General features: G+C 34.6%; 1 protein-coding gene across 2 annotated transcripts in view; it reads right to left on the bottom strand.

Annotated features, from left to right (window-relative positions):
* mlip (muscular LMNA-interacting protein) overlaps window positions 1-25,776 on the bottom strand; it is an 86,412-nt gene that overhangs the window by 6,974 nt on the left and 53,662 nt on the right. For both annotated transcript variants that reach the window (XM_030156757.1, XM_030156759.1), the window contains exons 9-11: window positions 22,117-22,161; window positions 17,679-17,741; window positions 17,454-17,579 (exon numbers count right to left, since the gene is read on the bottom strand). In XM_030156757.1, coding sequence (XP_030012617.1) covers window positions 17,454-17,579; window positions 17,679-17,741; window positions 22,117-22,161 — 234 coding nt within the window. The remainder of the gene's footprint in view (window positions 1-17,453; window positions 17,580-17,678; window positions 17,742-22,116; window positions 22,162-25,776) is intronic.

The following is a 25,776-nucleotide window of genomic DNA, read 5'->3' as shown; positions in this document are numbered from 1 at the left end:
CTTACATAAGACATGGATCTGGTGTTTATTAAGTAGAATATGGTGTGCTTGTGTTAGAATTGAACAGACACAGGAATGGAATGGCTGTCACACATGCAGACATGCTGATTTCAGAGGAAATTGCTGTGGTCTCTTAATTTTTTCCAGAGCTGTATTTACTCTTAAGCTCTGAATGCTAAGGTCTAATGACACCCATGGGTCAAAGCATTTCACTGAACAACTGAAACCGTGAATTCATGAATAAAAATGAAAGGAATATAGATACTCTCATGTTTATAAGTGCTGGAATTAGCATAAATGGCCTAGGGCATATAAATAAAATGTTAGTGTGATAAAGGAAAACTAAGCTTTACAACTGCACCGGAAACTAAGCAATATAGCAGGGGTGTCTCATGAACTCATTTCAGTTCAGGGGCCACATATAGTTTAATATAATCTCACATGGGCCAGACCAATAAAATAATAACAGTTAAAAAAGTAAAATTATGTGATGAAAATGTGTGCATCTACAACTTATTCTTTAAAAAAAAAATGTATAAAACAATAACAAACTAAAAATTCTGGAGAAAAATAGGTGAAATTTTATCAATATTATTCCTCCAATATTATACTTTTACACTAGAGGTAAAATTTAGAGTTATTATTAGTAGGTAATTATGGTAATATATGACTAATCCGGCCCACTTGAGACAAAAGTAGGGCTTTATATGGTCCCCTAAACTAAAATGATTGATTGTTCATATCTTCAGTGTAATTTATTTCACAAATCCATCCCAGGGGCCGGATTGGACCCTTTGGTGGGCCGGTTCTGGCCCCCGGGCCGCATGTTTGACATCCCTGCAATAGAGGGAAATGTAGTGTTTGTAATTTTATTTTTAGTTAATGAGAAACTTAAAATGTATTCAAGCTCCTTTAATTTCTATCTGATGAGAAATAGCATTGCGATGGGCAGTACAGCCTTGTGACACATTCTTTTGAAGATGTGAAACATGGGATTGTGTCCTTAAAGATTTGCATTCGCTCACTCGTATTGGATATGCGCGTTCATGTCCTCTTACCATTGGCTGTTCTTTGATTGATGGGTTCTTTTCTTTAATGGGAGGTAATTTCCTTTTTAGTGTTAGTGTGATATCTAGGTGTCTTGTGGTTCAACATCATGGACAGATTGTCTCCCGTTTTGTGCCACAACTAGAGAACCTATTTATAATCATCAGTAACCAAGCAGAGTGTTAGAGTGTCTGTGTTCCGACGATCTGTATTCTATTCACTTGCCTGCTGTCAGTTCTCCAGTAAAAGTATTGAGGCCGGATCACCTTTGTCGTGCCCATTGTTACCCACTCCTCACTGATCAGCAGCACGACAAATCCAGCTTTTCAGACACACAATCACAGCTAATTTTCATTTCATTAGCATTTTATACACCAGTAAGTACATTAATGTTCTCTCAGTTGAATCTCTGTTTCTTTGATTGAGAAGTTTTAATTCAATACATTAACTTTATCTCACACCTCATTAATGCCTTCCATCTCAAATGATTGAAAACGAGCCTGTCTTCTCAGGTTTTTAATCCTTAATTTTGATGCTCGTGGGTATTTTCGGAGTTGGCAAAATAACAAACAAATCAATGATTCATAGGTGGGATTAAGAATATTCCTGTGCAGGAATAGTGGCAGGAAAATTGACACATGAATGAGGCAATAATGTCATCACAACTGTGCAAATAAGTCAACTCACAGAAATAACGTCTTAAAACAGCATGTTTACACCTTTTCTTAACTGTGGTTTGGAGAAAAATGATCCTGCTGTTATACAAGGGATTCTGTTTGATATATTTGCCTTAGAGACATTAATATTTTTAATTGCTTTCTCTGTTTTCTAAAGTTGAGGAGTCTTTTTTTTAACCCATACAGACCCAAACATCCATCTCCGACTGAAAGCATCTACTGATCTAAACTGTTTAACACCTGACCTATCAATGCATGTAAATAATTGGTGTAAAATACAGTTTGTCATCTTTTCATGGTCATCAGATATGACCCATTTGGACGTTCAGAGGCTCCATAGTGTTTTTTTTTTGTTTTTTTTTAATCTATGTCTTTAAAGGGACAGTGCATATTAATATACATGTAAATGTAAATATGCCAAACCGTACTTTTCATCCTCAGTTCCTGGCAGGTCAGAAGAAATAACATTATAATGGCAAAATTTACAAATACAAAAAAAAAAATACAAAAAAAATAACACAATAAAAGAACTGGACAATTGGCACACTCTAATGACAGTAACAAAAAAACACTGAGAAGGCACAGAGAAGCGTAAAATGAGTGCAGACTTTCTCTTTTTTTGGCACTTTGAAAGATTGTCTTTAATAGTGTTAAATGTGGTTCATTCTCTTATTGGAGCTGAATCTCATTCCAAACTTCCGTATCTTTGACTATTAACACCTGTTTACTGAAGGCTGTGTGTCTAAATGGTACTACACTGTCAACTCTGGAGGAAGCTCTGGTTCCTCTCCCACTGGTGCTGGATTCGAACATAATGAACTCCCTCAGAGGTGGTGGAGTAAGTCCATGCAAGATCTTATAGACAGAGCAAGCAAATTGAAATGTCTTAAAATTTTCAAAACTTAGAATATTGTATTTTTAGGGCAATGATAGAAGGAAAAAGATTTCCTATTCAATACTTCTGCCGATTTTTTGAAAAGAGATTCTATTGGTTTTAGCGTAGTCAACAGCCATGACCAGTTGGTGATGTGAGAAAAGATCATGCAATGGAAAAACACTTTTGCAACCTTGTCTGACAGTAACGATCTGTTTTGTCTGAAGTTGATAAGATTAAAATTTACAGTCTTACATATTTTTTTAAGATGGTTTTTAGAAGTTGAATTTGAGTCAAAGGTGACACCAAGGTATTTAAATTTATGTACAAGCTGAATCTCCTCTTCTTTTAGTGATTATTTAATTTATATTTTTATATATTTAAACTTGACCTCACTTTTGGGCACTTTGAAAATACCATAGAGACAGTTTTGTTGGAATTTGAATGTGGAAACACCGTCATCTTCTACAACATTGATTCACCAGTAAAACCCATGAAGTTTGATCAATGACAGTGGATGGAGACACTTGTTTTATGTTCAGTTATTGATATATTTTACTGAAAATGTCACTTTTTCTGCGGTTTTCTCTGTTTTAGATATAATAACCCTCAACTTTAATATGAGTCTTTTTGAACGTCTTCATGATCAGTAAATTAAATACAGGAAAATACCTGATTTACACTGATAAAATACAAAATAGATATTATAAATAAATGGTAATAAATCATTTAAGAAAAGTTAGATGTACACAGTAAAATCACCAGTGTTTATATAACACTTAAAGAGTTAATTTTAACACTACCTCAGTGAACATATGGTCCCTATCTACAAAGTGTAAAATTTATACTGAACATAGAGTTACATTTCCAGTGTCAACTTTACTCTAGTAAGAGTTAATATTTTACACTACACTACACTAATTAGTGTCAATCAAGTTTTACACTATGTGAGAAGTAACACCCATAGTGTTATTCACATTCAACACTGAAGAGTTAAGTGTTAAGAAATAACTTTTCAAGTGTTAAACCTACTTAACACTACATGTTGATAAATAAATTACTCCAAAGAGTGTTGATTTTTAACTGCCTTCTACCAGTGTTACATATGATGGACTATAGTCTGCAGGGGCCAAAAAAAGATACAATTATTTCTGTTCCCAATTTATTACAAGTAAAAATGAAATACTGCAATTAAAAGTAAACATAAAATGACATGTAAAATGAAAGCTGCCGACCCGATATCACCTGACCCGATATCATTTGAAATTCAGTATTTGAAAACACGTACCTGACATTGACAACGACGACCTAACTTTATTCTTGCACACAGATTCTGCTTGGATGAAATAACAAAAGCAAGAGTTTATTTACACAAACTTACAAACACAGTTTTTCGATGCGAGGAAGATGGCAATGCCAGAGTCCAACTGGTGGGCAGGGCTTGTCAGAGTCATTTTTTAACACTGAAAGGTACCTTAACTTTGAGAGAGTCCATTTACTTTAACACTGAACATATGACACTGACAGTGTAAAACCTCTGTCAACTCCAATTATTTTCACCAACATCAGAAGTTTTCTTGTTAAATTTTACTCTGTCCATTGTTGGAATAACTCCGAAAGAATTAAAATACTTTGACACTGCATTTTTTACACTGGTAAATTTACTGTGTAGAGAAAATTTCGTTTGGGAACTAACATAAAAGTAGTGCTGGGTCTTTATGGGTTAAATGCATAAATCATTTGTTTCATTTCAAGGGTTTAATCTACTTTCATTCCAATTACCAGCCCATTATCATCTGACTGTTTGGGTAAAGCCTTTTTATCCTCTGTGTTAAGGGCTGTGAGACTGTAAGCATTTCATTAATGCTTCCTCAACTCTTTAGTAGTGTGTTATTATCTCTACATTCAAGGACAAAACACCAAGCATACTAATGTATCATGACAGCTTCGGAATAAACTGCAAATGCAGGTTGAGTTAAAACTGCTGTCTTTGTGTGTGTTCCTGTTATGGGTGCCTTTCAGTGGGAAAACAGTGTTTAGTGTCAAATATGTCAAGAACACTGACATGCTAAAAACCTCTTTGCACTGGAACATTGTTAAAAGCCTGCATTTGCTCGCCCTTGACATGTCTGAAATATCTTTAACAGGAAATAATTTCATTTGAACAGAATATTCATGTCGACCACAACATTTATCACTCGAATTAGAAGCTTCGTCTCAGTCTTAAATATCCATAGGAGGTACTTGTAATTTTTCTAATTTAAAACAATCAAAAATTAACTAGAATTTCATTAAAACTCTAAGTGTTATTCATGTGTTTAGCATAAAGAGTTCTGATGTTATTTTGAAAAAATCTGTAGAATTGCAGAGATAAGGGGGGAATTTATTCACAGCCACAAGTCAAAGTGAATGTATTCGACCACTAGAGGGAGTAATGAGCATGAGAACTGTAAGTAACAATGTTCAGAGTCAAGGTAAGTGACAGTGATAAAAAAAAAAAATTAAATAAAAAATAATAGAACAGCAACACTTGATACAGCTCTTGATTAACCCACAAAGAGCCAGTGCTACTTTTATGTCAGTTCCCTAATGAAATTTTCTCTACATCTAACCTTTCTTAGGTGGTTAATCACCATTTATTATAATATTATCCTCTGTATTTTGCATTTTATCAGTATAAATCAGGTATTATCGGGTATTAAAGGTGAGGGTTATTATATCAGAAACAGAGAAAACTGAAGAAAAAGGGACTTTTTCAGTAAAATATATCATTAACTGGACATAAACCCAGTGTGTCCATCCACTATCACTGATCCAACTCCATGGGTTTTACTGGTGAATCAATGTTGTAGAAGATGACGGTGTTTCCATGTCCACTGCGGAGCCTCTGAACGTCCAAATGGGTCATATCTGATGACCATGAAAAGATGACAAACTGTATTTTACACCAATTATTTATATGTATTGATAGGATTAGTGGATCAACAGGTGTTAAACAGTTTTGATCAGTAGATGCTTTTGGTCGGTGATGGATGTTTGGGTTTTTATGGGTTAGAAGACTGGAGTTGTGATGCTGAAATGGCAGCAATATACTATTAATTTACATTATAACAAGTATTTTAACTCTGATACTCAACAGTTTTACCACAAATTGTAACTTCCTTGGCTTGTAAAATTATCTTTTAAATTGTCAAACATATGTATATGTATGTATATAAATGATTCAGAATTCAAACAGGATCAAAAAACAACTTCTCTCAAATTGGACTGTATTGCAAGTTTTCCCAAAATGAGGTCTCACGGGGTTTTTTGATCAGACACTAACAAATGCTGTTGTCTAAAATGTTTAAACATAAGCAAAGGAGGTTTTAGGTATAAATGCCCACACTTTTTATCTGGATTCCCCTTGTGTACTTTTATCATTAGGGAGCGCAACTTGACACAGTTTAGTAATGCCAGACACTGGGGGGCTGATATTAAAACAGTGATGCATGATTGAAAAACAGCAGCATATAAATGCTGTAGTGCAAAAACACTGTTCTAATGAAAACAAACAAAAAAACCCGTTTTTTCTGTCTGCTACCACTGCTCACCAGGGAATTTCTATTTTTTTTCTAATATTATTAATGTAACTGTCCATCACAGTGCTGAAGGAAACAATGGGTTTGTTATGAAAATATTAAATAATAAATGCACTGAGCTAATACAGTGCCAAAAGCAGAAGGTGTACAATATGCATTCATAATTGCAAAAACTATTACTCTTACTCTCTCCTTGGTTTTTCTGCAATTTAAATGTGAATATTTTGTCATCTCTCAAAGCTCATTTTGATAAGGTCTTTGGCTAATGAATTACCACATATTTATCTACTATTCTCTATTTGGTTTCACCGGTGTGAAAATTGGACCATGCTGTGACACGGTTAAGAGCAGCTAATGAGGAGACCTATTGACTCATGAGGGGACTCAAGCTGTCTTATACTTAATTTAATATTTAACTAATAACACATTCAGAACGTGTTCGTAATATGTCATTTTGTGGTAATGAAAAGTCGCACTGACCCAAAATAAAGAAATCATTAAAATAATGTTGATTAAAATCCACTTGAAAGCTAATAAACAACCCTCTTCACACATTATGTCTGAACACTCGGTTCATTTAAAACAGTCACAGTTCTAAATGGGTCAAAACACTGTTGAGTACATGTTTAATAGAGGGAGTACTATCTCATATTAACCCTCAAAGACCCAAACAGCCACTGGCAACCAAAAGCATCTACTGACCTAAAATGTTTAATAACTTTTGAACCACTAATCCTATTATTACAGTTAAATAATAAAGGTAAAATTGTTTGACCCATTTGAACACAGTGAACATGGAAACAGTCATCTTCTATGACACTGATTCACCAATTAAACCCATGCAGAGGTTGCAGGTGCTTGTTTTCACATTCAGTTATTGATTTACTTTGCTGAAAAAGGCACCTTCTCTTCAGTTTTCTTTTTTTATATAACCCTCAACTTTACTCTGAGCTTTTATGAAAATGTACATGGTCAAAAAAATACAGGCAAGTACCTGCTTGTCACTGAAAAATGGAAAATGCAGGGGGTAACAATTTAAAAAATGGTGATGAATCACTGAAGAAATATTAAATGGAGAGAAAATTCAGTCACTCTAGGTCATATATGTCGTCATATAATGTTCAGTAATGAGAATATGCATATATACATGCAATGAATGACCAGCATGTCAGGGTCAACAGCTCAGTGGGATTGTGAGTCCTTTAAAGAAGCTCTGCCTTTAGACAATCTGCCTTCTCCTATGACGCCATTAAAGGGGTCATATTTTGTTAAACCCACTTCTATTAGTCTTTGGTACATTTGTTTGTGTATTTGGAAACCCTAATAGTTCATAAAGGTTGAATTTGAACCCTCCAGGTGCTGCAAAGCTATCCTTATATTTTATTTTGGCAAAAATCAAGTGAATTTCTACAACCCATTTAAATTCTTGCTTAATTTGTTATGTCGATAACTAGTTACATCACTACATTTGCACATATAAGGTTAAGACTTCTGACAAGCATTTCTCTGAGTACGACATAACTGTTTGTCAGCAGCAGCGGTTGTAGTCCATACTGAAAATATGTCCAAACTTCGAGCAGATTACCTAAAATGTTCAGTTGTTGGTTGAACAGGACAGAGCAGCACAGCCAACAACCTGGAAGGAGTGGGGCTTGAAGTGTGCATTTAAAGGGCCAGCGCTCAAAACTACCTTTCTGGTGTCATTACTCAGAAATAGGGTTGAAGATGGACCTGTGGAGTTGAATTAATGAAGAATTCAGACCCAAGCAGAGCATTTACAGTTTATGTAGGCCACAGGGAAATGTTTTAAAATGCATTATTCCATTTTTTTTTTTTTTTTTTTTTTTAAAGTAAAATATCACTCCTTTAAGTCATAGACTCACATCTGAAAACACCTAGATTCTCAAATTAATTTTGGGTTACGAGTGTTGCTAATGGTAGATGGACAAAGTATTTTCTGACCCTATCACCCTGCAGTTTAAGGTATGCTGACGGTGTAGTCTGGTACATGTTTGTAGACCAGATTTAATTGTGTTTTTTTTTTTTTTTTGTGCTAGTATTTTATGTAGGGGTTGGGAGTGGGAGGCACTGTATGGTCAGATGTCCCAAATTACTACCACTTTGGATGTCTGGATGTTTTGTGTTTGTCCTCACCTTCCCAAGGGCTGCACATCTTTTCTCTCTGTTTTTCCTGTTAAATAAACTAAACTGAGCAAGAAAAAACCCTCCAGTTTCTTCCACTTCACAGGAAGACTTTTAAATATGGGTTAGGACCTAACCAGCCTTTTTCTTTAACAGAGAACTTTTCCGGGCTGGCAAACGAGGGATGTGATCAAAAATCGACCCATGTTTGGACCTTTTCCAGTAAACATAAAAAAAAGGCCTGAACATCCACAAAAGGCTTTGCTGCTGCAATTATTGTGAAGGTTGTTTTTTTTTGAATGTCGTGTTCACACACACACACACACACACACACAGACAAACATAAATCACACAAACAAAGAAATATATGAAAGGTTCAAAATGTGCAGTGGAAATATGTGAGCAGGGCAGTTTTTCTCTAACCCCAACATACCTTTAAATAGGAATTTTATTTGAAATAAAAGCAACATTGAGAGTGCGTGGAGAAACAGAAATACTAAGTAAAGAAGTTAAAATGAAACTGATTTGAAATTTTAACTCTTAGTCACGCCATGAATAGTAACACCGTGCCTCAGTCCTTGATTGTCTGTTCTGATTATTCTATCGCACAGGATGTACTATGCTAGATTATTACTGCTATTGCTTGACTAATTCAGTTGGTGTTATACCAAACCATAATAGACAGAAAAAGAGTTGCATTCAGACTGTTATACTTGCAGTATAGGTTATACTGGTTCATTGTTATATAATGTCTATGTTCCCATGTGGAGGTAAGGGCTGAATGTTATGTAGCAGAAAATTATTCTCAGTCTGTAATGAAATACTGTAACTCAAGGTTTAATCAGCCTTTCACAGTTTAAAGTTATTTTTTAAAATCTCAATAAAATGTAATTTAAGTGTTACTCAGGCCCTCCAGAAAAATGCGGGCAAAAATCTTTGATTGTGCCATGGATTTTTGGGTCGGTCGGTTGGTCGGATGGATGGAGGGATGGAGGGATGGATGGATGGAGGGATGGATGGATGGAGGGATGGAGGGATTGGATGGATGGATGGTATAGTCCAGGGTTGGAGCCCTAGGGGGGTTCAAGGTGGTGAAGCCAAGCAAAATTAACTTTATAAATGCTTCAAATCACATAAAACCAATAAAATAAATGTGATTTAACCTCACTAATGAGACCACTTTGGGAACTAAAGCAAAGACTTGGCTTTAATAGGGTTGGCCTCAGTTATGGTATTGCATTCCATTGCATTCCAAATCATTTTAAATTAGAAACAACAGGATGCAGTAGAGGTATAGGCCTATGTGTAATTCACTCAATCACTGGTTGTGTTTCACAGCGACTCAAAGATGTTTAATATTCAGTCCTTGCAGTTCTATAATCCCCACTGTATAATAATATATTACATACTTTCTGTGGCTGCCCGTTTGTTTTCCAGCATGCAGACCTAAATGCTACTTGAATAGACATTTGTCTCTTCATGATTAGACTTTAGTTTAGATTAAACTCCTTTTATCACATAGACACTCATCATAAATGGCATGTACACAGTGGACCCCCCTCCGATACAAGAGGCAGGAGAGCCTTGGGACACATAAATTTGCGTTCCAAAGTACATATGAACGCATAGCTCATTAAGTACCGCTATGGTCCACACAGCAGGAGGCTGAGGTTTGAATCCTGGCAAGGGCAGTTATAATATTTTGAACATTTTACATGTTCAAATGGGGGGGGGCGGGGGGCGGGCAGCACTGAGGGGGCTAGTAGTTAAATCCGCCATTGCGGATTAATGTGGAATTCCACAAATTTGACCGAAGTAAAACACGCTGATCGAGAAGAAAATATTTTTTATGGAGGGAAGGGGATATGTTCTGTGTGTGCTGGCCTTGGTAGAAATTAACAACCACGTGCAGTTTGGACAGGGGGGCTCAGCCGGTTTCCATCCTATTTATAATACTATTGGGGTGGGCATGACCTTACCAGCGAAAATGCTGTTATGTGTTTTTGTTGCTAAAACTGATTTTCATTGTTCCTGTGACAGTAAAGACCTATTCTATTCTATTCTATTCTATTCTATTCTATTCTATTCTATTCTATTCTATTCTATTCTAAAGCCACAGTAAATGTTTAAAGGGAAATGCAGCTTACATGTCTACTCCAGTAGTGAACCGTGACCACTACTGCTGGGTCTTCACCTAGACAATCACTGCCCAGAAAACACTTCTTTGTCTTCACTGACAAAAAAAACAAACAAACCAAACAATAGTACAATGAATTGAAAGCACTCAACAGCTGTAATCCTCTAACTAACAATGACGAGGATGTCAGCAACTCTCCACAACAAGCTACCGGGTCAACATAAACTTAACCAAAACTGGAGATCATTTAGGCTACAAATATAAATTGCATAAACATCCTTCAAGGCCAACATCTGGGAATATAAATTGAATCACCATAGACAGCACTATGACATCACTGTGAATTACAAATGACACAAACACACTGACTGAGTCCACTAAATTCCTGAGCATCATCAATCCAGAATCCCATTTCAAAGGCACAATACGCTAAAGGTTATGGAAGGCTGGTAATAGAAGTCCAAAGAACTCTCCATGCACAATAATTGCAGTGCAATGATTCTTTCATTAAATATCTGCCAAATAAAAGAAAGTCACAAAAATACTGGATGCCCCAGTGGAGTAATAATAATCAGCTATCATTTAACGCAGGCCTACTTTATTAAATGAAAACAAAGTCCATCTGTTCATCTTTCTTCATGAAGTGGGCGATAAAGTTTATCTTTTGACTTGAGCTCCAAAAGAAATCCTCTCTCTATTGACGTAAGCGCTGAAGTGCCTCCCAGGTACTACTCCACTAAGCATGCGCTGGTGGGAAAAAGCCTTTTAGAAGGCTTAGCGTCATCTTTTTTTTGTCCGACCCACTCAAAATCAAACAGTGACGGGTCAATTCACCCCTTACTCTGAAACCAAAACACACCGCTTGGCCTTCTCCCAGACTCATGAAGTCCTAACTAATCAATGAAGCAACTAACCGGGTCTCAATAGATGCTGACAATTCTGATTGGATAACATATTTTCAAGACAGTAACCTTTTCATTACTTATGTGAAGTTGATAGTAGGTTTAACTTTAGAATGTGTTTAAGAAAAAATGTATTAAATTGATTGTATTAAATGAAATTAAGTAGAAATTTTAAAATAATTATCATTTTCTAAAGTTAATATTCATATAATTTAATCCTGAAATTTCCTAGGCCTTCTTTGTAGGCGCTGAAGGCCCTGAGAGTTCCCCTGTGGTCTAATCAGAGAAAGAAAATGTTAGTTTCATATTAACCAGAAGCAAACAATTCTGTTTCCTTAAATAATCAGGTATTCTTATCATAAAAGGGAAGTGGACTCTGCTTGTCTGTGTGTCTCGGGCATCACACAAAATCTGGACAGAGCTGACTGCTGCAGTTTGGCATGGTATGTTTTAAGGAAGAGACTAGCAAAAACGACAAGTCAGGAAGACCAATATTTTGGCAGATATTAGTAATTCTGGAATACAATAGCCTTACAATCACGTTGCTATGCCCAGAATCATAGAATCATAGAATTGAAGTGGGTTACCTAGCAACAGCGAAACAATAGGGCCACGTTGCCATGGTGTCGAGGTTATAATAGCTTTGGATTTTTAAATATAGTTTAGTTTTATTTAATTTTGACTTTTTTTTCTCTAATTCAGTTACTTTTAATTAGGTTTTAGAGCAGGGTCGCTAGTTTGTATTAGTTGTCATTTTTTCTGAATGCTTAGTTTTAGTTTAGTTTTAGTATTAGTTTCAGTTTTTCATGTATTTTATCTTCCTCACCATCCTATTCAAAGAAATGTGAGGTTACCCTGGACACTTTATTTGGGGGTCAGGTTAGGGTGGCTCTGACTGAGCATAGACAAACATATGTACAGCACCATATATAAATTCTCTATAGCAGGTTGGAGGGGGTAATGTAGGTGGGGGTGTGGTCCATACACAATGTCACTTACGTGAAAACGAAACTGAAACTTTCCATACTTTCACCGTTGGCCTCCCGACTTCTATACCTCTCTCATATCGCTGATCTTAGACAAAATTTTCACGTTCTATCTTATATCAACATTGACAAAGACGAAAACTAAGGGAATTTTATACGTATTTTTTATACATTTTAGTTAGTTTTGTAAACACACAATACAGTTTCAGTTAGTTATAGTTTTTTTTCTCTTAATTTGAGTTTGTATTTATTTCAGTTAACGAAAATGTTATTTCAATTTTAGTTTTCGTCATTTCGTTCGTTTTCGTTATTAATAATAATGCTGCATGGGGTCAAATTTCATGTACAGAAACAGACATGCCAGCTGAGAGGTTATCACACAAAATCCGTAAAGAGCTGACTGCTGCAGTTTAGCATCATTTTTATGCCAGTACTTATAAAATATGGACTAACATCTTTTCCTAAAGGCCAGCTCTCCCCAGCATAAAAACGACCACATCTACCACCCATGGTTCCCCACAGGTCAACGCACTAGTGAATAATACAAACTTTTTAGGGTTTTTTCTCACTTTAACTTACACAGCATTTGGTTCTAATTAAAAGAGTCTGGTGAGAAAAAAGTGAGTGGCAGATGGAACAACACTAATTAATTACCTTTGACAATGAAATACTATAATTTTTCCTCCGACTACTAATTTTTAATAAACTGTTCTGAGCACCGTGACAGTTTTTCTTGTAAATATTATTTACAGACTTCAGATAAAATACACAAAAAGCATAATTCTTCCCTGCAGTAAATCACTTTATTTTTACTACTGGGAAGGAAAAGCCATTGAAACATCCAGTAATTCAGTGCATAGGATGAAAGAATGTCAGATGATACCAAATTGTGGCTTTTGTAGTTATTTTTCCTTTATTTTTTTTTTCTTTTTCCCACTGGCTAGTTGTTCAGTGTCCATCTATTTGCATTTTAAACAGTGAATATATTGTCTACAGTTGTGACATTCACAAACAAACCAAATCTATTGAATGGCTCTAATGTGAACAGTGGGAGCCAAGTTTTTTTTCTCAAACTAAGTGTAATTTTTGCCAGAGAAAGTATTGAATTCAAGTCTGAGTTGACAAATGCTTTTTATCACCACTTAAAAACACAACGTCCGACAGTGAAAGTGGCAGAGGTGAGAAGAGAACCGACGTATTCTGATGACAACAATGATAGTGACGATAAAGTTTCCATCAATGCAAGAGAAAATGAAAATGTCAGTACTTTTTCTGCTTCTGCACCAGATACAAGAACTCAGCCAAAAGATAACCATACTAGTTCCTCTGTCTCCACATTGGGTTAGGGTTCGGCTTCAGGCCGTTATCGCTGTAGCAACAGCAGAACCTGATGCAACCTCTGAAAGCACTGGGCCCATATCTCAGCCTGCTCAGGCATTAAAATCCTGTCCGTACAAGACATATGAAATTACAATCAGTATTTCACAATAATTCACACTCAGATATCTCAGTAGAATATATACTGGTCGGATGTTTAACCCTTTAACAGCGGCAGTCTCACAGGTGCTGCATTTTGCACTTTACTGCATTCAAATAACTGTAACTCCTCCACAAAATTTAAACAGCATCAGAAAGCTGAGATCCTAAGCTTTCCAACATTATAATATAATAATAATAATAATAATAATAATAATAATAATAATAAGATAAGACTTTACAGCAGCAATGTGGCACTCGATTATAGGTAGAAAGGAGCTGTTTCAGAGACTTCCACACAGGCTAAAAAACACCTGGAAATAACAAAAAAATATGAAGCCATAATATGGATACTGAATGTTCAAGACCAAAAAGTTGAAAGTTTATTTCTACAATCTCAAAAGGTTTTGTTATGGACATTTACAGTTGTTTCTGATAATAAATATACTAAAAACTCAAGTCTGTTTTTCTTTGTTTTTACCAAAAGACACTGTTTTAAGCATTTATTATTTATAATAGTGATAATTAATTAATAGCCGGATATTGAAAGTTAAGTTCTTTCTGAATACAAAGGTGCAAAAGACATTTGCTGACACTTTTATTGCAAAGCAAACCATGCGGCCTGTTATAATGGCAGTCTTAAAAGGTGTAAGTTTGAGTGATTCAGATCCATATTTTACCCTCTTATTATCTCTGAAAGGAACTGGTCCACTCTCCAAAAAGCTATAAATCCAACTTCTAATAATGTCTTCTTTGTGCAAAACTGAGTCACACCAATAATCATACAGAGCGAGTGAAAACACAAAGTGGCAATTAAAGAGATTTGTTAGCTGTTATCTCTGTGAGCATTTTCCTTCTATATCAGCCAAACACAGGTCTGCTAAATGCTCACTCCTCTTTCCTTTCAATCTTTAATTTAATATTTCCAAAGATGCATTGAACATTGAGGGCCTGATTTCCTAAAGGTTTGTGTGTGTAAAAACATGCACAAACTTGACTGTGCATGCAAAAAATATTAAAAATGATTAAATAAGTCATATTTCCCCTCACTCCTTTTCAAATGTGCAAGTGATGTCATGTATGTAAAAGTTTTTTGTTCTTTTTTTCCATGATTTCTTATTACCTGTTTTATTTCTAAGGACTAAGTAAGATAACTTTCTCCTGTTGCATATTCGAAATAAACTAAACTTAAAAAAAAACAAAAAAAAACGTTGAAGCTTATCTACTAACAGGACACACCGAGTGTTGCACCTCTCAAATGGGCAAAATAGCTCATGCAACCCATTTAGCGTGTTTACCTTGATGGATATGCAATACGGACGTTTCTACCAGAACTTGCAAAATTATTGAGAGGAATAGATCCAAATATTTATTTAGCGCATGGAATGTGATTTACCAAACCTGAAACTGATTGCGGTGGCTGATTTTGCATCTATATTTAACACATCTGAAAGGCAGGTTTTAACTGGCACAGCTTCGCGCAAAACTGGCTGCAGTTGTTGTGGTGAGGAGGAGGCAAAGGCACAACCAACAGTAATGCAGAGAACCAATCTGTTCTGATCACAACATGTTTGGAATGACAGAAGAAAAAATAACTGAGACATATCGCCTACCCAGCAATGTCATTTTAGAACTTCTAGATCAGGGGTGTCAAACTCATTTTAGTTCAGGGGCCACATTGAGCTAAATTTGATCTGAAATGGGCCGAACCAGTAAAATAATAACATAATAATATATAAATAATGTCAACTCCAAACTTTTTCTCTATGTTTTAGAGTGAAAAAAGTAAATTTGCATTATGAAAAGGTTTACATTTACAAACTCTCCTTTCAAAAGATGTGAATAAACATGAACAAACTGAAAAAAATAAGTGCAATTTTAACAATATTATGCCTCAGTTGATCATTTACACATGTACATTAAAACTTACAGTTCACAGTGGGTCTACAAATGCACAAAACATTTAGTTATAGGTAGAATCTTGCTAAAATTGTACTTATTTCTCTTAAGACATTTCAGGTTGTTCATATTTGTTCAGGTAATTCACTTTTTTCTTTGCAAAATTATGCTTTGTTTAAGTGTAATTACATGAAAATATTTACATTTACAAAGAGAAAAATTTGGGGATGTCATTATTTATATGTTATTATGATAGTATTTTATTGAATCCTGCCCACTTGAGATTGAATTGGTCTGAATGTGGAACCTGAACTAAAAGGATTGTTAATATCTTAGTGTAATTTTTGCATTTCACAAATTCATCCCAAGGACCAGACTGGACCCTTTGGTGGGCCGGATTTGGCCCCCGGGCCGCATGTTTGACACCTGTGATCTAGATGAACTAGGGGATGATTTGGGGCCAGTCACAAGGAGGGGTTATGCAATACCTTCTCTGACTAATCTCCCACCAACGTTACATTTCTGTGCGTCTGGATCATTCCGGTGCGCTGTTGCCATCAGTGCTGGCATATCCCAGAGCAGTTTTTCCAGCGTACTGTCTCCATGACGACAACCAGTAGCGCATGCAAAATCCTGATTTAACCCTTTGATGCATGAATTATGGGAACCTTAGTCAGAATGTTTTTTCCCCGAGTGTTTCAATTTTTTTTAACGAACTTATTTCTTATGGAGTTACAAAAATGTCCACTCAGCAGAACACCATGCGCTTAATTTCTGAAGCAAAGAAACATGTATTTAAAACGCAATATTGGACAGTGATATACTGTGTGAAAACTATGAAATAAAAACATTTTAATGCAGCTAACCTGATGTTTTTTCACATTTTAACATACTCTAATACTAGTTAGTACTCACTTCATGGAGATAATGTGCAAAAAAAAAAAATTGTTTAAGAAAACTGTTAATTACAGTCTAATAACAACTAGCAATTCATTTACACTCAAACATGTTAGTGCAGATCAGGTTTATCAAGAACACCAAAGTTACAGTAATGGTATGAACTGCAGTGTTTGGGATGATGCATAAGCGTCCATTGTGTTGGCTGATACGGAATGAAAACAACCAAACCCATGAATATACAAGAGAAGAGCTGGACAAGAGCTGTCCACTGGAGTGACCACTATGCATGAAAGGGTTAAATAGGGCGATCTCCAAGACTTTGCACCTGTTGTCTTGAGCAGGCAATCTTAGTTGATCACCCGTGCTTAAAGTTTTTATCTTTTTCATGCTTTTACTTTTTAATGCTTTCTACTGCACTCCGCTGTGCTGCTTTTAATGTTTTATGTAAAGCACTTTGAATTGTCTTGTACATGAAATGTGCTATATAAATAAACCTGCCTTGCCTTGCCTTGCTTTACCTGTGAAACATAAATCAATAGCATGCAAATTTTTTACCACGAGCAAGCAAATTTGCACCAGTTATTTGTGATCTTAGCAAATCAGGCCCTGAGAGTTTTAGGTATTATTTTTGCCATTGTTATGAATTCAAGCCGACATGGTTGTCTTCACAGCCATAAGCATGTAATCTGTTTTAGTGAGACTTTGGATAATGTGCCATTATGCAGTTGAAAAAGACAAATGGACAGGCCTCCCACTGTTAAATCCCTGTTATTTAATCCTGACATTTTACATTAAGACTCCTGCGCTGAATTATGAAATGTCAGTAGCGTACCTTTGTGTTGTCTGGTAGTGTCTGCTTGATGCTAGACGGTCTGAAAGGATTGCCGTGATTTTTTTCTTCACTTTCCACTGTCAGTCTTGGAATGGCCGTCTTTGGGCGAATGACCCCAGGCTTCGTCTGAGCAGGAAGATACAAAATTTCACAGCAGAGGGAAATTAATGCCCTGAAATGGATGACATTTTATTTTCTGAATGGCTCAGCTGATTGAATGTTTACCTTTTTAAAATCCCTTACTTTCCTGTCAACACTAGTAGATGGGGACAAGCTGCAGAGAGATGCCTGATCAAACAAGGAGGCAGAAAAACATTAGTTTCTGTCAATTTATGGAAATAGCTGATCCTATAAGGCAGGGCTGTCACAGTCATTTTAGTTCAGGGGCCACATTCAGTTCAGTGTGATCTCAGATGGGCTGGACCAGTAAAATAATAGGCATAATAACCTATAAATTATACTGCAAATTTTCTAAAATCCAAACTTAATGAAAACATGAAGAACCTGAACAACTGTGTACACCCTGAAATATATTTTTAAAAAAGAAGTGCAGTTTCAACAATATTACGTCACAGTTTATTATTAACACAATTTACAGATCACAAATGGATAAAACATTTAGTAACAGGCAGAATATTGTCTAAATTACATTTATTTTTCTTGAGAAATTTCAGGTTTTTTTCATATTTGTTCAGGATATTCACATTTTATTGTGGGAGGATTTGTAAATGTAAATCATTAAGTCAATTTTTTTTTCCCACAATAGACCTGGAGAAAATTTGGAGTCGTCATTATTTATAAGTTATTATGTCATGATTTTACCTCATATTACAGAGCTACAGGAGGCTTCTGAACACCCATGACTGTTAATATTTTCAGTGTCATTTTTGCACTTCTGAAATTCATCCCGTGGGCTGAATTGGACCCTTTGGTGAGCCGGGTTTTGCCCGCGGCCTTATGTTTGACACCCCTGCAATAAAGCATTATATATAGACATCGAAGGCACCTATGGATGAGGAAAAAGAATCTGAGGACAAAGACAATTATCCAGAAACAAGGAAAAGTGTCTATGAGAATGACATGTTTCTATGGACTAATATTAATGGACAAGCATCTAATTTATGGACAAAGACAGGTATTTATAAACAAGGAGAGACATCTATAGGCAGGTGTCCACAACAAGGACATGTACTGTAACTATAATCCGTGTGGACAAAGACAGGAATACACGGACAAAGGCAAATATGTGGACAAGCATAAATATCTGTAGACATGGACATGCATTATGATCTATGTAATCTATGCACCCTTCAATTTTAATACATTGTTTGTGCACTTTTTTATTTCCTTCCAGATGTTACATCATAAATTGTCAAGGACAGGAATCTGAGGACACAGACATGTATGTAGGGAAGGACAAGTATCTAATGTGATGTACTGTATCTATGTGGTTTGCATTATGGTAAATGGTGAGAGATCTTGCAACAAAGATTAAATATAGAGAAGAATTCATAAGGAAGTTACCATAATAGTAATTCTCGCACTTTTGTGTTCACACTGGATGTCTCTTTCATTTCAATGTAAAGCCATATAAACTGTCTTTGTGTATGAAATGCGCATAAACTGGCCTTGCTTAAGTTCAAGGACTGAAGACAACAGCATGTATCCAAGCAGCTCAGTCCTGATAAGATAACATTACCTTTGTGCGTAGGTACATGGGTATGCTTTCAGTGTTCCAAAACCAAATGTGTGGTTTACAGTGGTGGCTGAAATAAGTAGAACACCTGACAGACAGGAAAATATTAACTTTTTTTGCCTCCAAAATATGATTTCATTTAATAATGCCCATGAAATGCATGTACATACACATATATATATATATATATATATATATATATATATATATATATATATATATATATATATATATTTTTTTTTTTTTTTTTTTTTTTTTTTTTTTTTTTATTTAATTTTTTTTCCCCCATGTTTTTTCCACTTTTAATTGGCCTTGTACATTCTACAGCTGGGGAGTCAAACTCATTCTAATTCAGGGGCCACACTCAGTTAAATTTGATGTGAAATGGGCTGAACCAGTAAAATAATACCATAACAATATATACATAATGTCAACTCCAAACTTCTCTCTGTTTTAGAGCGAAAAAACTAAATTTACATTTTGAACAGGTTTACATCTAAAAAAACCATCCTTTCAAAAGATGTGAATAAACATGAACAAACTGAAAAATTAAGTGTAATTTTAACAATATTATGCTTCAGTTTATCATTTACACATGTACATTATAACTTACAGATCAGTGGATCTACAAATAAAACATTTAATAACAGGCAGAATATTGTTAAAATTGTACTTCTCTTAAGGCATTTCAGGCTGTTCATATTTGTTCAGGTTATTCACATTTTTTATGAAATTATACTTTGTTTTAGTGTAAATACATGAAAATATTAACATTTACAAAGAGAAAAATTGGAGCTGTCATTATTTATATGTTATTATGAAAGTATTTTACTGAATCCCGCCCACTTGAGATCGAATTGGTCTGAATGTGGAACCTGAACTAAAAGGATTGTTAATAGCTTAGAGTAATTTTTGCATTTCACAAATTCATCCCAAGGGCCAGACTGGAACCTTTGGTGGGCTGGATTTGGCTCCCAGGCCGCATGTTTGACATCTGTATTCCAAGGAAACACACAGACTCACACCTAAGACTCTTGCATCACCATCAGTTTTACCATGATCACACCATGATCACACCATGATCACACCATGATCACACAAGGAATGTGTTTTTGTCTGTGAAGGAACATGATTATGTGACATGGACTTTTGTAAGAAAAATGGCCTAAATGCCCTTATGATGGCTTTTTTCTATGGTTTATAGAACACAGTGATGGTTTTGTAGATATTTCATTAGTTTTATGGGTGTTTTAGTGGCAAATTAAAACAAACAAACAAACAAACAAACAAACAAACAAAAAGACCCTAACAGCCACTGGTGACCAAAAGCATCTACTGATGTAAATATTTAATACCTGTTGATATATTAATCCGATCAATACATGTAAATAATTGGTGTAAAATACAGTTTGTCATCTTTTCATGGTCATCAGATATGACCCATTTGGACGTTCTGAGGCTCCGTAGTGAACGTGGAAACACCATCATCTTCTACAACTTTGATTCACCAGTAAAACCCATGGAGTTGGATCAACGGTATATTTTACTGAAAAAAAAAAATCAACCGAAGAATTCTTCTTCAGTTTTTTTCTGTTTCTGATATAATAACTCAACTATTCTGAGTTTTGATGAACATCTACATGATCAGTAAATTAAATGTAACAAAGTATATGATTTCCCTGAAAACATGTTTGAAAAAAAATTGTCATAAATGATCAATCACTTAAGAAACATTAAATACAGAGGAAAAAATATTTTGAAACTGCCACAAAAATAGCACTGGGCATCTATGGGTTAAATATGTGAGGGGATCTAATAATACTGACCACCACTGTACAACATTTATAGAAACATCTTTTAACCATAACTTTTGATTGAAATGACTTGCAGTTGTGGCCAAAAGTTTTGGGAATGACACAAATAGATTCTTTGCTAAAATATGATTTATTTGTCAATAAAGCTCTTTGAAACCTGTATAATGCTTCTAATTGTTTTTCAATACAACTTAGAAACACGTGGGAAAAAAATAGAAAAATAGGCAGCAAATGTGAAAACAAAACTTATGTCAATACCAAAACTTTGGGCCATGATTATACAGTTTTAAATGTTATGTTTAGGCACTTTAATTAGCATTTGAGACAGACGGCTTGGTTTTATACAGAAAAAATACAGCAAAAAATGATTTACAGACATTAACTAGCAGATAAGATGTCATTCTGTTGTATCAGCAGCACCTCAAAGGTCTCCAAGCATTAAATGTTTGATTTGTTTGTGCCACTTATCAGTTCTACCAACAGAGACAGAAGATTTTTTTAATTTACTTCAAAACAGTGTGTCTAATTCAGATACAGACATAGGGTGATAAAGATCAAGTCAATTACCTGCCACTTCAGATTCTGTTGCATACAAACATTGAATATGAGCGCCTTTTTTAAATTTATTTAGCAGGGAAGTGTCTGATGGGAAACATCTTTAATATAACTCGGAGCTTAAACAGCAAAAGTGTTCACTTATCATCTATATTATAAAAGCCAAGTGGCCTCTGTGTGTGTGCATGTGTGTCCGGGGATTCACGCAAAATCCAGAAAGAGCTGACTGCTGCAGTTTGGCATACTTATGTAATTTTGGTCAAAGAAGAGACGAGTGAAAACGGCAAGTTGATACAACCAATATTTTGGGAGATATTAGTAATTTTGGAATACAATAACCTTACAATCATGTTGCTATGGCCAGAACGCATTGGTGGTGACTGCTGGACAAATGCGGTACAGCATGCACGAATACACAACAGCATTAAAACGACCACATCTAAAACACACTAGTAACAGTATAACAGTACATCTAGGACAGAAAAGTTTGAAACTCTGACAAAGTAAACATGAGGTCTAGTGAGTTGGCACTTTGGCTCTGAGGGTAAAATCTTCAACAAAATGCAGTTTTTTAATTCAACATAAGATTTGTACTTACATATTTAGTTTCACGCCCACAGGATCTTGGAAATGTGGAGTTACTCTGCAGAAATTGAAAGGAAATAAGTTAAACAAAAGCAATATGGTTGTGCAAATCTATAGAGGAACAACGGAAAAATGTCGTCTACAAAACCAATCATCCAAATATGTGACACAAGAACAAAGTGACTAAGGAAGAATGATGAAAAGACGTCCTTCAAAGGTACAGCTCAGAAAATAAACTTTAGAGATGAGTATTTATTCTAAATCACAGGTGTCAAACATATGGCCCGTGGGCCAAAACCGGCCCTCCAAATGGTCCAGTCTGGCCCACGAGATGGATATACAGTCAAAGGGTGTTGAACTGGTTTTAGTTCAGGTTCCAAATACAGAACAATATGATCTCAAGTAAAGTAATAGCATAATAACCTACAAATAATCAAAACCCCAAATTTGTCTCTATTTTAGTGCAAAAAACAACATTAAATTATGAAAATATTTACATCAGGGGTCTCAAACATGCGGCCCGGGGCCCAAATGCGGCTCACCAAAGGTTCCAATCCTGCCCATGGGATGAATTTGTGAAGAGCAAAAATTCCACAGTCAAGGCTGTAGAACTCATTTTAGTTCAGGTTCAATATGATCTCAAGTAAAATAATAATAACCTGCAAGAAATCATGACTCCATATTTTCTTCTCGGTTTGATGTGAAAAAAAAAAACAACAATATTACATTATGCCTATAAATGATGAGAACTTCAAATTTTTGTCTATTTTAGTGCAAAAAATAAATTAAGTGATGAAAATATTTAGATTTACAAACTATCCTGTAACAATAAAATATGAATAACCTGAACAAATATGAACAACCTGAAATGTCTAAAGAAAATTAAGCACAAGTTTAACAATTTTCTGCCTGTTACTAAGTGTTCAGTGTCTTTGTAGATCCAATCCATAATGATAAGTTGATGCATAATATTGTTCAAACTGCACTTATTTTTCTTAAGAAATTTCAGTTTTTTCAGGTTATTCACATCTTTTTTGTTTGTATTGTTCATAAAAGTAAGTATTTTCATAATTTAACAGAGTTTTTTTTGCACTAAAAAACAGATGAAAATCTGGAGTTGTCATTATTTATAGGTTATTATGTTATTATTTTACTGGTTCGGCCCACTTGAGATCAAATCGGACTGAATGTGGCCCCTGAAAGAAAATGAGTTTGAGACCCCTGATTTACATTAACAAAAAATTCTTTAACAATAAAATGTGAATAACTTGAACAACCTGAACGTCTAAAGAAAATTAAGTTCAATTTTAACAATATTTTGCCTGATACTAAATGCCTATTGTATTTGTAGATCCCACCTGTAATGTACATGTATAAATGATAAGTTGAGGCATAATATTGTTAAAATTGCACTTACTTTTCTTAATAAATTGTAGGTTTTGTTTTTTTTGTTTTTTTTTTTAATTGTTTTGTATGGATAATTTGTAAATGTAAGTATTTTCAAAATTTAATGTTTTTTTTTTTTTTTTTTTTTTGCACTAATACAATGTGAAATTTGTCAAGTTTTAGTATTTAGTATTTATGGGCTATTCTGCTATTATTTTACTGGTCTGGTCCCCTTGAAATCAAACTGGGCTGAATGTGGATCCTGAACTAAAATGACTTTGACACCCCTGTTTTAAACCAACACTTACTCCGGTTAAAATCTGTTTTTAGTGTTTACAATACTAAGTGAAATAAATGTGTATTTTTTTTTGTTTGTTTCTTCACTCTTCTGCATAGATGAATATGCAGTCAAAGGGTGTTGAACTGGTTTTATTTCGGGTTCCATATACAGAACAACATGATCTCAAGTAAAATAATGGCATAATAACCTATAAATAATCACAACCCCAAATCTTTCCCTTTTTTAGAGCAAAAAACAACATTAAATTATGAAAATATTTACATAAACAAAAAATTCTTTAACAATAAAATGTGAATAACTCGAACAACTTGAAATGTCTAAAGAAAATTAAATTTTAACAATATTTTGCCTGGTACTAAATATTTAGAGTATTTGTAGATCCCACCTGTAATGTACATGTATAAATGATAAGTTGAGGCATAATATTGTTAAAATTGCACTTATTTTTCTTGAGAAATTGTAGGGTTTTTTTTGTTTGTTTGTTTTTTTACAATTGTTTTGTGTGGATAATTTGTAAATAATTATTTTTGAAATTTAATGTTATTTTTTTGCACTAATACAATGACAAATTTGTCAAGTTTTAGTATTTCGTATTTATGAGCTATTCTGTTATTATTTTACTGGTCTGGTCGCCTTGAGATCAAAATGGGCTGAATGTGGATCCTGAACTAAAATGACTTTGACACCCCTGTTTTAAACCAAGAGTTATTCCGGTTAACATCTGTTTTTAGTATTTAGAATAATAAGTGAAATAAATACAGGGTGGGGAAGCAAAATTTACAATGAACATTTAGTTGCTTTTTCTCAGCAGGCACTACGTCAATTGTTTTGAAACCACACATATATTGATGTCATAATCATACCTAACACTATTATCCATACCTTTTCAGAAACTTTTGCACATATGAGTAATCAGGAAAGCAAACGTCAAAGAGTGTGTGATTTGCTGAATGCACTCGTCACACCAAAGGAGATTTCAAAAATAGTTGGAGTGTCCATAAAAACTGTTTATAATGGAAAGAAGAGAATGACTATGAGCAAAACTATTACGAGAAAGTCTGGAAGATACTATTAAAGAAGAATGGGAGAAGTTGTCACCCGAATATTTGAGGAACACTTGCACAAGTTTCAGGAAGCGTGTGAAGGCAGTTATTTCTTGCACTTCAAAAATTCTATGCATAATCAAATATTTTAATGTGCGCTGTTTTTATATTTATTTTTATTTTATTGTATTTCTAATCAAATCTTAATGAATTTTAATATTGTATTTTTTTCAATCAATGTGAAGCACTTTGGGCTACAATTTCTGTATGAAAGGTGCTATACAAATTACGTTTATTATTATTATTATTATTATTATTATTATTATTATTATTGAGAAAGAAGGAGGACACATAGAATAAAAACATTTTCTATTATGTCAGTTTTCTTGTGGCAAATAAATTCTCATGAATTTCAATAAACTAATTGGTCATACACTGTCTTTCAATCCCTGCCTCAAAATATTGTAAATTTTGCTTCCCCACCCTGTATGTGTATTTTTTTTTTGTTTCTTCACTCTTCTTTGATGTCATGAATCATGCAGATCATTTGAGGACATGACATAAGGCTTTAGGAAACAATGGTTAACATTATTCACATATTAAGATTTTTTTTTTCATATTTATGGTAGTTTTTATTCTTCCCTGTTTACCTTTTATATATTTTACTTCATATTTTATCCTTTTATCTTCCTTATACTTCAAAACTGAGACCTGGGTAACTATATTTTGTTGTATCATGTATCACTGATCGAATGACAATAAACCTGAGTCTGATTTTAACTGAGAAAATGCTCAACAGATTAAGTAATAATGAAAATAATAGTTATTGGCAGACCTATACCTGATTGTCTCTGACTGAAACACATATATCCAGCCAGTTTTAGCTCATGTGGAGGTAACGTAAGGTGGTTCCAGAAGTGACAGCAACAAAATGTTCGAAGTC

Source organism: Sphaeramia orbicularis, chromosome 15 (genome assembly GCF_902148855.1).
Source record: "Sphaeramia orbicularis chromosome 15, fSphaOr1.1, whole genome shotgun sequence".
Classification (NCBI taxonomy): Eukaryota; Metazoa; Chordata; class Actinopteri; order Kurtiformes; family Apogonidae; genus Sphaeramia; species Sphaeramia orbicularis.
Note: the sequence above shows the minus strand (reverse complement) of the source record. Positions and strands in the feature narration are given on the sequence as shown.